The 16,440-nt window shown below is 36.9% G+C and overlaps 1 protein-coding gene across 1 annotated transcript in view; it reads left to right on the top strand.

Annotated features, from left to right (window-relative positions):
* CPED1 (cadherin like and PC-esterase domain containing 1) overlaps positions 1 to 16,440 on the top strand; it is a 421,919-nt gene that overhangs the window by 372,007 nt on the left and 33,472 nt on the right. The window contains 1 exon segment of the mRNA XM_020966339.2: positions 1,517 to 1,653. Coding sequence (XP_020821998.1) covers positions 1,517 to 1,653 — 137 coding nt within the window.

Genomic DNA, 16,440 nt, shown 5'->3' with positions numbered 1-16,440 from the left:
GATTTCCTTACTATAGTGAACTCCCTGGTAAAGAGTTTCCCTCTGTCAATATAGATTAGTAACTACTGTGCAACTCATAGTCTTAGAATTACCTAGGGAAATGATAGGTTAAGTGACGTGCCCAAGGTCACAGGTTTTATGACCTATGTACAAGAAACAGAATAAGAGAGATTATTCAAGAAATGTCTAATCAGAAACCGTTAATCATGTGCAAGAGCAAGAGATCCCAGATGGACAGCCTAGGTGTTGGACTGGTACTTATGAAAGAGGAAGGGACATATTGAGTCAATTTCTCTGGGTGATCTATAATATTCACACAGGAAGAGAAGGCAATGGTACATTATAATCTATATTCTGCTTTTTTCCCTCCTTTCTTCTGTGACTCTTTTTTCATCTTCCATGTTTTCCATTCCTGATGTCTCCCTTTCTCCTTTTTTTCTCCTTGGGACTAATTTAGAATGAATCTTATCTACTTACTTAACCATTACCTTTTTTTTAACCTTTCAAAGAACCACTCCTTAAGCTAATACTCCTAAAGCAGGTTCCTGATGAACATTCAAAGGGAACATAACTTTGACCCCCAACTACAAAATTCACAAATTTTATCTTTTACATGAGGACCTAAAACCTAGTCACTTTTATAATGGCATCTCCACCTACCTTCTGGTAACTGAAGGATTCTCCAACTGGAATATTGAAAAGCAAAGCAAAACAAAATGCATTCAATTTGTAATTACCACTGTACCATTCAATCTGGGACATCAGTCTAGATCATAACAGTCTCAAAGGTCAAAGATAGAATTGATAAAAATGTTCCATGGGTAGTCATTTCTGGTTCAAAAGATAGAGTGTTTAATAAAATAACTGGGGGAAAGAGGAAAAGGACAGTAATTACAAATGAAAGACTCTATTACAAAAAACATGATTATTCTGTGAGGAGGTAATGTGGCAAAATGAATACAGGGCCTACTACAGAATTAAGAAATCATTGGTTCAAGGCCTACCTCTATTCACTTAATCTCTCACCACCCAAGGAAACTGTCATAGATGGATTTTCAGATCTGCGAAAGTAGAGGGAGTCTCCATAATAGGCAATCCCCAAACAGATGAAAAACCAGGGTCAGACCAGGGCAAAGGGGGTATCCACCATTAAAAAAAGAAGGATAAATAGCCATTCAGTAAATATTTTCATTTCATTTACTCTGCTTCTGACAGTGAAAATTGAAAAGAACAGCATAAAAAATTTCAAAATTTGCTAATGAAGCATCTTATTTATGCTTAAACATTGTAGATGGATACAATTTATCTAAAGTATCTGTGTAAATAAGGCCATTCTTGCAGGGTGTTACTAGCACGTATTTGCACATGTACAATGGATAGAACATTGCATAGTGTATGCATTCAAAATTGTTGAATAAATTGATAAATAAATGAGTTAGAAATAAACTTTTAAGTAAAACAAAAATGCCATTAGAAGAAAAGAAATTTCAAAGAAGTTTAACTTTTATCCCCTCAGGACAGTGGATTGTACCATGCCTTAGCTGTTCAGACAATAGGACCTGTGATTGGAGAGAAATAACATGGCAGCCTCATAACTGCCAGCACAGTGTCCTATCAAAGACTCAGATACAGCACTGTCTGGGAAGAAGAAAGGTAGGTCTCAGTCTCAGTAGGAGACACCCATTTATTTGTGCTATCTACAACACAAACACGCACACTAACAAACATTGACTTTCATAGGAGAGCACTTGGCCAACTTTAAAACACTAGAAAAATGTGAATTACCATCTTCATTATAGCACCAAAAGCCACACCACTGTATTTGTTGTTATGTGCATGGTTTTATTTTTCAATGGGTGCCAATAAAACAGACTGAGTGTATGATTACTACATATACGTTATCATGAGAGATCCTTAAAAATTCCCGACCCATTTTTTTTCAATGATTTGGAATTTAAGCTTTTATAGCCAGACACGGGCTGATATTGAAATTGCACCCTACCTCCCAACTGCTCTGTTTCCACACTGTCATTTCAGCATGAAATCAACTGGGGGAGCTTGCCACGTTGACTAGCAATTGGCAGCATGGAGCAACTGAGTTTATCAACTGCAGCTACGGTAGACACTGCTATTAAAACTGACATCTGTAGTTCAGCATAAGAAACCACATGGTTCCATTCGTGAGTCTCATTTCTACTGTGATATACTGAATGCATGGCACTGCTCTTACATACTAACCTTGCTGATCTTCTTTCACATTCCTGGGCAGGTCTCGCATGGACCTCACTAGGCTGAATTTTCCTTTAGTGAGGCTTCTAAGCTGGTTTCTTGGAAATACACTCCTCTTGATAGGCATGCTTTGACTGTGTAGCATTTGACAGACATCTCTAATTAGTGAATCGGGCACACAGACTGAGATGCATATTAACCTAAAGTAAGTAATACATCCTTCTCCACACTTGCAGTTTTTTTTTAATGAGATGAACATGGTATTTTCAGTTGTTTCTAAGATATCCTTTACTTAGAAGGTTGGAAACTTAATTAACACTCAAAATCAATTTTGATACATGAAGTGAAAAGAGATCGGAACTGCAAACCTGTCCTCATCACTGAGAGCAGATAGTTTGAAAAAAGATAAGTAAAAAAGTGATTTTGGGCCCACCATCACTATTGCATTTTCTGTAGGCCTCAATACAAAGATCCCAGATTTCAACCAGAAGACCAAAACATAGGGTGACCTTATCCTTGCTGGTGGTAGAGACAAGAGTAGCAGCTATTTGCTAAGTCATCCACAATCATCCACACGGACAGCACAACCCCAAAATTCTAGAAATACAGTACTGAGGACACTGGAAATGGCCATGGTCTATGTGAGCAGAACCAAGTAGCAGCAATATTGTTTGAAGAATAACTATGAATGACTAAGCTATTCTGAGTATATAACTCAACTACAAAGGACTTGTGAAGAAAGATGCAATCTCCAGAGAAAGAACCGATAAATAGAAGTATGCGTAGTATGGTTTTACACATATATATCTATCTATATGTACATAACACACACACACACACACACACACACACACACATATATATATGTATATATATATGTATATATATATGTATATATATATATATATATATATGTATATATATATATATATACATATATATATATATATAGAGAGAGAGAAGAGAGAGAGAGAGAGAGAGAGAGAGTCCTCTTTCGTGCAAGGTAAAGAGGGAGGGAAACAGTTCAGAAATTAAAATGCAACAAAAAAATTTAATTTTTAAAATGCATAGATAAAAAGGAAATGGCCATGACTAAATTTAGGATTTTCCCGAAGTTTTTCCAAAAACTTAAGCAAGACCTTGGGTTATAGCATTATCAAGCAAATTCCATGGGAACAATATATTTGAGAGCAATTAGATTTGGCATTCAGATCACTAGTGTCCTGTGTGATTGTGAGAAGATCACTTCAAAAATTGACAAGGATCAATTTATTTATCTATAAAATGAGAAAAAAATAACATCTGGCTTCACATGATATTTCTAGTATGTTATAAAGAAAAATTCAACAGAGTATAGTCAGTTTTATAATTTGACTTTTTACTTTTTGCAATTCAAATGGTTAAATAGCCCTTGAATTATATTCTTTTCATTCTACCTCTTTTCTTCTGACTATTGGAGAGTTATTAGGAGGGAGGGAAGGAGAAATAGAGAGAGACAGAGAAAGACAGAGACAGAGTAAGACGGAGAGACAGACAGACAGAGACAGAGAGTAGAGAGACAGAGAGAGACAGAGAGAGAGAGAGAGAGAGAGAGAGAGAGAGAGAGAGAGAGAGAGAGAGAGGAACTAGAAAGGCAAGATTATTTTCCTACATGGTTGTTATGAAGATCAAATGAGATAATATATGTAAAATATTTGTAAACCTTAAAGCATTATATAAATCCTGGCTATTGTTATTGTTTTTACTTATTAGCTGCCTTAGCATGAAACAGTATGAGATATGTCATAATTAGGTGAGTGACTTTGAATAATAAACCAGCTAAAACCTCTCTGGACATTAGTTTCTTCATCTGTAAAATGAAGAGATTGGACAAAAGGAACAGGGACTGGCAAACTACTACATTGCACAATGCATTTAAAACAGGTGTCAAGTCAGATTTGACCTACAGATCTAAGTTTGTTGACCTCTGATGAAAGGTTATTTCCATCTTTAATATTATGAGTCTGCTATTCATAGATTGAAGTTCTTGGCTAAAATAAATCTTTGGGGATTATTTATAAAATCGATTTATTGATATTATAAGCTGGTCATTTGGTGTCCTAAGTGAGAAAGAATTAGTTTTTTTCAGTACTTTGAGCACAGAAAAGCTTACAGAAATTCAATGTATAATCATCCAAAATGTGCTTTCATCTTATCTACTGTGTAGTTAATGTCAGTCCTTCACAAATAGTATGTGACATTAGATTGAGCAGAAATTTGAGGGAGTAGTTTTTAGACATATGGGTAGGGAAGAAGCTGGAATATCTTTCTCTTTGGCTAGCCCTCTTCATTTAAAATAGGAAAAATATAATAGATGTGGTATTATAGCAGGTTCTGGTTGGGGAAGTTATGAAAATCTAAGCAGTGACTATTCTCTGAAGCATATGAAATTTCCTAACTTTAGAAACTGAGCATGTCACCCAAAAATGTTCATAGAATCATACATCTAGACCTGCCAGGGACTTTAGATATATGTCATCTACAGATGAGAAAACTGAGCATGAGGGAGGCCCTTACTCTGCCAAGCAAGAGACTCTCATCTCATCTAAGGGGAAATTCCCCAAAGTCTCCAGGGAGGTAAGTTGAAAATCAGGGACATAGTAAGGTGCCAGCTCCTTTGTCTACGTTCTCCTGCTTTATAAATCTTTTCTCTATTTCCACTGGTCTCTCCCTAAAAAAGGTCTAGAACCACATGTATCTCTCTTGAAGAAGAAATAAAGAATGTCTTTCTAAATGTCTTGAACCATCTTTAACTCCTCACATTAATCATACGTGGTTGTCTTCCCACTGATCCCAGAAACATTTCTGAACAGAAACACACAAAAGACCGAAAGCTTAAAACCTGGGTTACATAAACAAAGTAAATATAAGGAAATTTCAACTGGATGGGACACTAGCATAGATACAGGGTCAAAAAAAGCTTCATGTAGAAGGTGGTGCTAGGTGGCACAGTGGATAGAGTGCAGGGGCTGGGGTCAGAAATTCCTGAATTCAAATCCAGCCTTAGACACTTGTTTGCTATGTGACCCTGGGCAGGTCACTTAATCTTGTTTGCCTCGGTTTCGTCATCTATCAAATGAACTGGAGAAGGAAATGGTAAACCACTCCAATATCTTTGCCAAGAAAACCCCAAATGGGGTCCAAAAAAGTTCGACACAACTGAAACAAATAAATAACAGCAACCACAACAACAGCTTTGTATCCTAAGGAAGCTAGGTGTCCTAAAAGGCAGAGGTAAAGAGTGAATACATTCTAATCACAAGGGAAAGCCTGTGCAAAAGCAGATAGGCGGCATGCAGGGGGGGACAACAAGTGGGCTAGTAGTGTGAGTGAAGGGAAGTAATGGAAATGTAACATGTATTAGGAAGGTGGGCCTTGCTCCAGTCAGTCAACGTGATTGTGAGTAGAACTATAGGGAAGTAGGTTGTTTGCCTAAGCCTTTCCAGTAATAGTGGTAACATTGATTTGATTACTGCTCTCTGAGCAAGAAGCAAAATAGTGTAGGGCATAGAAAGGTAGCTTTGAAGCCAGTAAGACCTGTATTCAAATCCCACCTCTGACACACACTAGCTATGTGGCCTTGGACAAATGACTTAAACAAAAGAACTTCAAAGTTCTCTCCACAACCCTCTAAGGCTTGGTAGAAAGAGTCTGCTTACTCCCTACAGGTTTCATTAATATAGAGTCTCATTCCCTATGCCAGATGTAAAAAATGGAGAGAGGGGTGGAGGAAAGGGAGGTAGTAGCAGCAGCAGTACTTTAAGTAAGATGCCCACATCAGCTAGGCTCTAGTACCCTGGTTAGATGGCTGGATAGGAGGAAGCATTGGTCTTGTCTTTCTGAAACCAGTTAGATATAGGAGTCTGAAGAGAGACCTGATCACCTCTGCCATATGTAAGTATGAAAGATGAAAATGTACATGACAGTGTGCGTAAGTAGTCATTCAATCCAGCTATCTCCACTCCAGTGTGAGTCACAAAAGTTTAAGTCATTGTGGGTGGAATGGGCAGAATTTTCAGAGGTCCTTGCCTGAAGGGTTGCTGTTCCTGGTACAGGCATACCTCAGAGATGTTGTCCATCACAACAAAGCAAATACTGCAATAAAATAAGTCACATGAATTTTTTTGGTTTCCCAGTGCATGTAAAAGTCATGTTTACACTATACTGTAGTCTATTAAGTGTGCAATAGCATTATGTCTAAAAAATGATATACCTTAATTTTAAAATACTCTATTGCTAAAAATGCTAACCATCATCTGAGCCTTCAGTGAATCATAATCTTTTTGCTGGTGGAGGGTCTTGCCTCAATGCTGATGGCTGCTGACTGATCAGGGTAGTGGTTGCTGAAGGTTGGGATGGCTGCGGCAATTTCTTACAATAAGACAGTAATGAAGTTTGCCACATCAATTGACTCTTCCTTTCACAAGAGATTTCTCTATAGTGTGCATTGCTGTTTGGTAGCATTTTGCCCACAGTAGAATTTCTTTCAAAATTGGAGTCAGTCGTTTCAGCCCCTGCTACTACTTTATCAACTAAGTTTATGCAATATTCTTCAATATTTTTGTGTCTCAGGGAATAGGGAGGCCCAAGGGGCAAGGGGGGGTAGAGGGAGGAAGAGAGAGAGAGAGAGAGAGAGAGAGAGAGAGAGAGAGAGAGAGAGAGAGAGAGAGAGAAGGAGAGGGGGAAAAAAAGAGGGAGAGAGAGAAAGGTGGGGAGAAAGAGAGAGAGATGGGGGAACAGCTAGTCAGTGGAACAGTCAGAACCCACAGAACATTTATTAAGTTCTTCGCTTTCTATGGGTGTGGTTCATGGAGCCCTGAAATAATTACAATGGTAACATCAAAGATCACTGATCACAGATCATTATAACATATATAATAGTAATGAAAAAATTTGAAATATTGCAAGAATTATCGAAATGTGCCACAAAGACACGATGTGAATGCATGCTATTGGAAAAATGGTGCCAATAGACTTGCTCCATGACAAACCTTCAATTTACTTGTTTAAAAAAATGCAATTTCTGCAAAGCAAAATAAAGCGAAGTACAAAACCCGATATGCCTGTAGAGAGAAATTGGCAGTTGCAGGGCAAATGGCAAAATGCTCACTTTGGCTAGGTACTGCATGCTAGTGTGTAGCAAAGGTGAAAGAAGAACCCCTGCCCAATGTGATGTCCCTCTCCAAATTACTTGCTGAGACTACTTTTGTCTGAATGAGACCTCCTGTGGAATGAGCTCTGGACCCTAGCTGGGCTGCACTGAATGATTGTCAACTGAAAGTAAGGGGAGTGGAGTCTTATTGGAGAAATCTCCGACCATATTTGACATAGCTCCATCACTGGGGAATAACCAGCAGTTCACTCTGTCTTTTTAGCTAGGGACTGGAATGTACATCTAGTTGCCTTGGAAGTACCCTCTTCTCCAAAAGTCCATGCCTTGTAATCTCATCAAAAGGATTAGGGGACTCATAAACTTGATCAAGGGTTCTCCTGGTCACTCCTGCCACATGTGAGTATGGATGGTGAATAGACTGATGATGATGTATGTGAATAAAATAGCCATTCATATAGAGTAAATAAAAGTATTACATAAACTGGATTGATGATACGCACTTGAAATCACCAAGTACTGGAAATAGTCACATATTAAGTACTGTACATGTTAATTAGTCTGACTGAAGTAAGAAAAACAAGAGAGATATATACTTTACCCAAATGCCAAAAACAAAATTTCAATAAAATAAATGATACTGAAAAAGCTGAGTATTATATATGAGACATGTGGTGGCTAGACCACTTTGATTCTAAGACATCTCAGTTCTTATTTTGATTCCTTCCTTTATTTGTTATGAGATCTTGCCAAGTTTAACCTCTGTTCCTAAATATCCTGATCTTCAAAATACAAATAACAACTGGCTCTGCTTATTTCTAAAGAGTGTTGTAAGAATTGTTGTTGTTCAGTCATTTCAGCCATGACTAATTCTTCGTGGCCCCATTTGGGGTTTTCTTAGCAAAGAGACTAGAGTGGTTTGCCATTTCTTTCTCTAGCTCATTTTACAGATGGGGAAACTGAGGCAAACAGGGTTGTTTGCCCAAGGTCACACAGCTAGTAAGTGTCTAAGGCCAGATTTGAACTCAGGAAGATGAGTCTTCCCGATTCTAGGCCAAGCACTGTATCCATTGTGCCCCCTAGCTGTGCTGTTGTTAGAATTGATGCTGCATTAAAACTTCTCTTTGTCTACCATGGACAATTCCTTCATAAATATCTTGAAATTCTCTTCTCTTGTGGCCAAAGTTTCCTGAATTCAATAGGAATTAGACCTAGCCACACTGAGCCAAATGCTCCTAGGAATCACCTACTAATTCCACGGGGGAAATAAACATAAAAATTCTAATGTAACAGCAAACTAGCAGACAAAGCATTAATATTTTATTTTGAAACATCTTATTATATAATGTACTTTTATTAGAGTTATCTCTTTAACTGTAAACTCTTTGTGAACAGAGAGCTTGTCCTTTGAGGATCACTCACCTATATGGCACTCTGCCTGGCATGTGCCAAGCACACATAAATGTCTTGTTAGTGATGATGCTTTCATCATTATGGAATGGTGATGGTACTTTGTGTCTAAGTTCTACCTAGAGCTTTCAGTAAAACTATCAGCCTGATTCATCTCTGCAGCATAAAGAATAGTTATAGCCATAGCCATATAGGAAAACCAGATGAATTAGTTTAACCAAGATTATAGTCACAATCATCCTCAAAACAGTTTCACTGCTATATGTGTATATGCTATATACACAGACTATATATGGGGTTCTACTGCCATACGTATAGATGCAGACTATACATGGGGAAAATACTTAAGTATAAATGTTTAATGTTTAAAAAAGAAATATCTTAAATAGAACTTCTGAGTAACGAAACGGATGAGTCAAGGCACAATTATTTGCTTTATGAACGTATTAACCAAGAAGTTTCCATTAATTATAATTCTGTAGTAGTGCATTTAAAAGATGATTCAAAATAGAAAACATCAGTTTATACTCACGTTGTTTGAGAACACATCTGCTGTGTAAAGCAAGGTATTCTTGTATTTTTAATCACTAACATTGTCACTTTTTTTGAGGCAACCTCACTAGTCTGATGCTCTTAAGAATGTGGAAAAGCAAGTCTGTGACAGTGAAGCAATAACAAAATCAATACCTCCCAGCAATTAGATCTCACCAAAAGAAGATCTCCCTTAAAAAGAGATGGATTCTGGGGCAGCTAGGTGACACAGTGAATAGAGCTCTGGCCTTGGAGTCAGGAGGACCTGAATTCAAATCCAGCCTCAGACATTTAACACTTACTAGCTGTGTGACCCTGGGCAAGTCACTTAACCCCAATCACCTCACCAAAAAGCAAAAACAAAAAACAAAAACAAAAAGAGATGGATTCTCTGGTGCTATCCTTGCCCTCAAGGATCTTTTTTCTACTGGAGGTTATCAATCCTGTGATAACTGCCAGAAACACCACAAATATGTTAGGCTACAAAAGGCAGCCATTTGCTTTTAAATTGTAGTTTAAATCAAAGTATAAGTTATGAGTGTTTTAAAATCTTTCTCTTTCTCTGCCAAGAGAAAATCCTCTTCTAGAAGTATGCTATGGTGTGGTGTAGTGTGATATAGTGTGGGGTAAGGAGGCAGCTAGATAGTTCAATAGAGCCTTGGGCCTGGAGTCAGGAACACCTGAGTTCAAATCTGGCCTCAGATACTTACTAGCTGTGTGACCTCGGGAAAGTCACTAGATCATGTTTGCTTTAATCCACTGCAGAAGGAAATGGCAAACCAATTCCAATATCTTTGCCAAGAAAACCCCCATGGGGAATATGATCTATGGGGTCAAGAAGAGTAGGACAAAAATAAACAACCACAAGGTAGGGCAGGGCAGAGCAGAGTAATGAATATGCCAATGAACTCACAGGTCTATTTGCTGTCCCCATCACATTTTTCTCCAAGGAGTTTGTAAAGATATGAGAGAGGGGAAGACAGTTTCCTTTTTCTTAAAATTCTCATTAGCTATAAGCTAAGAAAACATATTCTCCAACCTTGCTGGAAGGCTGTTACAAATTCTTTTCTTTAAACTAAGTATTGGTTCTTTCTAAATGAATTTCCTTTTTCTTCTTCATTCCCTTTTTTCATGTTTTTGTTTTGTTTTGTTTTGTTTTTTACTACTGTATTTATTTTGGTGAGTGTGAAATTTGTTTGATCTGCACCTTGGGATTTTTAGGACCACCTGTGGTGAAAGAATTAGATACAAATTAGTTGACTCTTGGAAAAGGGTATGAATTCCCTAGAGCACTTATAAGGAACCATATTTCCATGTTACGGTGTGTTAACATGGCTAATCAGCCATAGGACTATATTTCAAGCATCATGAGCAGGAAACTGACCTGTGATGGAAAGATTGGGGAAAATTTCTGGTTAGAGGATTTTTAGTTAGTGTTTTTCAAATATTCTTTGCGTCATTTCATTTAAATTTTACTAAAACAAAGGTATTTTTGTATTATGGTTGAAGTTTCTTTAATATAGAAACTCAAACATCTGAAAGCTAATTCTATCAATACAGGAGTTGGTGATAATGAATATTTTGAACACTTTATTCTCTGACACATCTGTTTGCATAGAATCCCCATAGCTAGCTGACTAATGAGTTCTGAATTAGATATTTATGAGAATTTATCAAATATAACATTGTTTCACAGTATGAGACACTGCAAGGAAAGTGGTTTAGAAATATGATAACTAATCTTACCATTGGAAACACTTACGAGCCTGACATAAGTGATTTTTCAACAAACGTTTATTTTGTTTGTCAGTTGAAAATACAGCTCAGAGTTTAGAACTGTAATAAAATATCGAGGAGAAGAGTGCAATTAAGAACAGGAAATATGAAAAGGCAATATTTGTTGAAGGACTTACAACTCAGCTGTTAAAACAGGAACTGTAACTAAAACTTTCTAAGTAACATTTTCAGGTGAAGCTATGTCTTAGACTTAAAGATGTTTAATTTTTTGAAGTGTAGTTAATTTATAATACTCTTTGGCTACTAAGGGAGTCCTATGATTATATAAGTCATTATTGCTTGTCAATTCAAATATTTGAATGTTATTGGGGTCCTTTTGGTTTTGGTTTTGCTCTAACCTTTTACCAAAAAAAGAGTGAGTTATACATGATATGACTTTATTTTAAAATATATACACATACATGTATGTATATAAATGCATATATGTGTAAGCACATGTGTGTATATATACATATAGGTATTGTGTATTGTGTATACACACAATGCATATGTGTGTGTATTTATATTTATATTTCTAGGTGTCAGGAAAATGTAGATAAAGTATTGTCCTTGGTGACAGGAAGATCTGTCTTCAAGTTTGGCCCCTAAAAGACACTGGTCACATGACCACTAATACAATTAATTTCAGTATTTTTAGGCAGTTCTCAAAGACTAGAAGGCATAGGTGAATTGATTATTTGCATTGGTGTAGGAAATTTCTCTACCAGTAGTTTCCTGAAATCACGAGTAAGAACCCCTCCCAATTCCTCTCCCTAAAATAAAGGCAGCAAGGCATAGTGAAAACAGAACTGTGTTTGGAGTCAGGAGAGACCTAGATTGAACTCCCTATTCTGACACTTACTAACTGTGTAATCATAGTCAAGTTACTTAATTTCTCTGAGCCTGTTTGCTCCTTTGTAAAATCAGGATAAAAATACTTATATCCCCTACCTCACAGGACTGTTGTGATAAAAGTGGTTTGTAAACCTTTACGTTATATCAACACACATATCAATTAAATATGCAGCCGAATTGGCTAGGTTGATGATGTACGAAAATATGTTTGTTCCAAGCTGCAAAAGAACTGAACATTACTTAGTGTTGCGTGTTTGTTTTCTTTAAACAAATTTCATAAATGTGTGTAAAAGAAGAAAGGAGATATTTGGATGGACACTATACAATTCTTCATTGTTTTTGGTCTCAAAGTGTTCATTAAGCTTTGACCTAACCTAATTAAAATGTATAATTGAGGAATGCATTTTGCATATAGTAAGTATTATATTAAAAGTGAAAGTACTCTGCTGCGTTATGTTCTCAACTACAATGGCTAACCTCCTAAAAAGGAAAAGTTTATTTCTCACCAGACTTCTGTCATACTTTTTGTACTTTTTTTAAAAAAATCTCTTTTTTTGCTCTTCTGGGAATTCTTGTTGAAGTCGTGTCCGATCTGCATTTTTCTTTGAGATGTTTTTGAGCCAGCGTCATCTTCCAAGTTTCTGTCTTGAGGTTCCCTGTTTCCACAGCAGCTTTTTATGTTCAGGTTCTTTTTTTGTTGTTTGCTCATTTTTCCAGTCTATTTCTTGACTTTGGACTTCATGTTGAAGTTGGGATCTGCTCTTAGAGCTGCAGGGGAGTGATTGACCTGAACTTCAGTCTTCTACGCCCTTCTGTTGCTTTCACTGCTAGGTCTGGGGGACTGTAAGATTTTTGTGCCTCCAGAGTGATAAGATCTGGAGAGAGGTCTCCTAGTCTGTGCACTCCTAGTGTGTACTCTGGTCCTTACACAAGTAGGATGCAACTATAACTCTCTTCCTCTCTGCCCAGGAATTGCAACTCAGAAATGGATAATGGGTGATAGTTATAAAATGAAACTTGATCGTACACCCAATTTTAGCACAGGGGTCTTCTGGAATCTCTTCCTGGCCAGGAGTTTAATCCACTTATCTTTCCTGGGTATTGAGCGCTCCAAATGCCACTGTCCCACTCTTGCTGCTGCCGCCTTCAAAGCACATACCTGAAATTTCCTCTCTTTCTATCTTCCTCTACTCTGCTGCCCAAGGTTAGAAACATGACTTGCTGTGATTTTGTTTGTTTGTTTGTTTTTCCACTCACAATTTGTTTAGGCTCTTTTCTTTAAAGTTGTTATAGAGGACTGTGTTGGGGGAGCTCAGAAAGGAGGTTCCATCATTTTAGCTCAGACCCCAAATTGTCAGTATTAAAAAGAGATACTTGAGATAACAAAAATGCAGTAATAGACTCAAAATTTCACAATTATCGCTATTCCTTTTCTTATTTTCCCAGCAAGAACCATTTCTGTCTAATAAGTAGGCATAACCTTGAATAATAGACGATTAACCTATTAAAATAATAGCCCATAACCTAAATGACCCATTTCTGATACCCCATCCTTTACCCTGACCCATTGAGAGTGTTGGCTGGGGAAGTGCTTACAGGTATATAGACCAGTGGTGCTGATAGGTTTTCTTACAAGGAATAGCAAGGAGGCCAGTGTCATACTATATGAGACAGGAAAAGAAAAAAATCTTTATCAAGATCACTTTGGTTGTAGGTGGACTGGGACCACTTTGTAAAGAGATGCTGCTCTGATTGAGACTCTACAACAAAGGTATAGTATAGAGAAAATCTTAGGGAAGTGAAAAGGGTGTTGTGTCATGTTATGGTTCTCAAGAAAAGTGCTTCACAAATCCAAATATTATTCAATATAAGCAAGTTATTACCCTAGAGAACTAAAACTAAACATCACACAGAAGGCAGTGGAAAGGTTCATTGTGTATATGATCAGGCAGCAGTATGTAACCAGTGAGGAACCCCAAAGAAGGACACATGTGCAGGAAGTTACCGAAGAATTATATAGCAGAAAGAGAAGACAAGCTAGCCTCGCAGAGCGAGGGATAGCAAGCATGTGACCAGAGCGCTGCACTGGTTCTCTTGTAAAGTTAGAAGAAAATGAGGAAGGCCTCCAGTATAGTGGTTAGACCTTCTGTAGTGAATTCTTTATAGGATATGGGTGAAAGCTGCACAAGATAGGCAGGAACACATGAGTTGTAATTTGCATCTTTGGAAGAAACTCTTGAATTAGTGAAATCACAAACCCATTTGAGTTATTATATCGTTCTTATCTCTTCCACTGGGGCTCAGTTAGAAATGGTCCTGGGACAAAAGACCACACTTCTTTTATATTTACCAACTGATTAATTGGTAGAATGGGGATTTGTCATCTGTCAGTCCATGAAAAATAGCTTCTGTATCCTCCCAGCCACCAGGACATATCATGATACATATTTATTAAGTGCCAAATGTTTACTGCCTACTGTTATGTGTTGCATCATTTCTACCATTTCCTTGAATGATCCATTTTGATTACTAAGTCTTGTCTTCCTAAGAATAACCCTTCTGTAATTTCTAGTGGTCTTGAATTGCCATCATAAATTCTTGTTTCGAAAAAAATCTGCAAGGTACAGCCATTTGCTCATTGCTTTTTTGTGCCAACACATTGTTGGCTGAGTTCTGATGGTTACTGCCCATTGAGAGCCTTTTGAGTCCATTCATGGATCACAACTGTTCCATTAGCTTCAGTCAGAAGAATACTACTTTTGGTTACATTTGCTAAGTCCAATGATGCTTGTTCTCAAAGGTATTTATGTTGGTTTTTAAGCTATTACATGTGCTTTGAGAATGTTTATCAGTTTGTTTTGGCAAGGAAGTGTTAATCTTTCTAAAGTTGCCTTGGAATTATGAGCTTTGTGTTTCATTAATATTATACAGTGTTTTATGAGGATATTTTACAAGCTTTTATGATCTATTTTACATTTGTAGCAGTGTACAATGACTGGTATCATATAGGTGTTAATTGTTTTAAAGCATGTTCTTCCCATTTAACTTTGATTTTAGGATGCCAGTAGGTGTGTCAACATATTTGGCCATAGCCATCTCTTTGATTTCTTTATGTATGCTGTGTCTTACCTGGAAGATACCAAGGTATTTGTAGGTGCTGCCTTCTTCTGTTGGTTCAGTATGACTCCCAGATTCAAGTTCAGATTCTTCAATCATTGTCTTTCCTTGACATACCTTAAGAATTTTGCACCTGTTGAGTCCAAATAAATTTTTTAATATCATTGGAGAAAGATTCCACAAGACAAAAGAGCTGATGAATGCATTGTCTTTGGTAGAACCATATAGCTTGATGGCATCCATATACATCAAGTGAGTTAATAAGATGTTTTGCTTTGACTTCATCTTTAACTTGGAAACCAACCAATATCTCTTTAAGAGACGATAATGGATCTAAGGATAAGCAGAACCAAAGTGGGTTTTAACTGTCTCTCTGAGGGACAAAAAAAAAGCTAGCTTTTATTTTTTCTTTATAATATTGTATTGGTGAGGTATTCTAAATAGAAAACAGCGTTCCAAGTGAACATCAAATATTCCAATGCTTTTGCTGTTCTTGGCTCTACTTTATAAATTTGCAGTATATGAATGAAAAATTGAATCAAAGACTTTGTGATAATCAACAATGACAGTATAAATGTTGGATCATTTTCAAAATTTATTCAATAATTATTGAAACTATACTAAGTTATTCTTTATACCCTTGGGGCTTTTGGCTATATCTTTTTTGGTATTCAGCCTGTATTTTATTTTTGCATGTATTTGTAGAAGTTTTAGTGATAAAAGACATGAATTCTTTTCATACAATACACAAACACATAAATTGGTCTATATTTGGAGGTGTTGTATATTATTCCTTATGGTAAGAAAGGTATGTCTCATGATCAAATATTTGTTTCTAGAGTTTGCATTAAATGAAGGTTCTCAGTGTTCCAAACCTGAATGTTCAGATTCTTCAGCTTTTCCCTCCTTAGATTCTAGTAACTCTTTGCTTTCATTTTTCATTTTGTCCAATCTAGGCTGAGGGATGAAGTTCTTTTTTATTTGTGTTTTTAATTGTCCTCCATTAGTTGGTAACATGCTGCTGTGTGATTTAGAGCTGAGAGTGCTATTGACAAAAAGCACTATGAAGCCCTTGCCTATAACTAAAGAGATCTGTTTCTGGTTTTGCTATGACATAATACTTGTGCAGAATGAAAATATCCATGCCTTAATTCCCTTACATTTATTTTCCTGCTTTACCTTCTTTAACAGATGGTGTCATCTACACTGAAGCATTTCTAGTAGGTTGGATATGGTACTAGAATTTCTTATTTGTCCCCATTATATCCTTCCTTCTTGTGCCAATAGAACACTGAACGCCACTCATTCTACTGTCCTCAATGTCAAATTTATTCATCACAATAATTTGAGTAGGGCCAGTCTGCAACCCTATG

This window comes from Phascolarctos cinereus, unplaced genomic scaffold (genome assembly GCF_003287225.1).
Source record: "Phascolarctos cinereus isolate Bilbo 61053 unplaced genomic scaffold, phaCin_HiC Scaffold_1;HRSCAF=81, whole genome shotgun sequence".
Classification (NCBI taxonomy): Eukaryota; Metazoa; Chordata; class Mammalia; order Diprotodontia; family Phascolarctidae; genus Phascolarctos; species Phascolarctos cinereus.
Note: the sequence above shows the minus strand (reverse complement) of the source record. Positions and strands in the feature narration are given on the sequence as shown.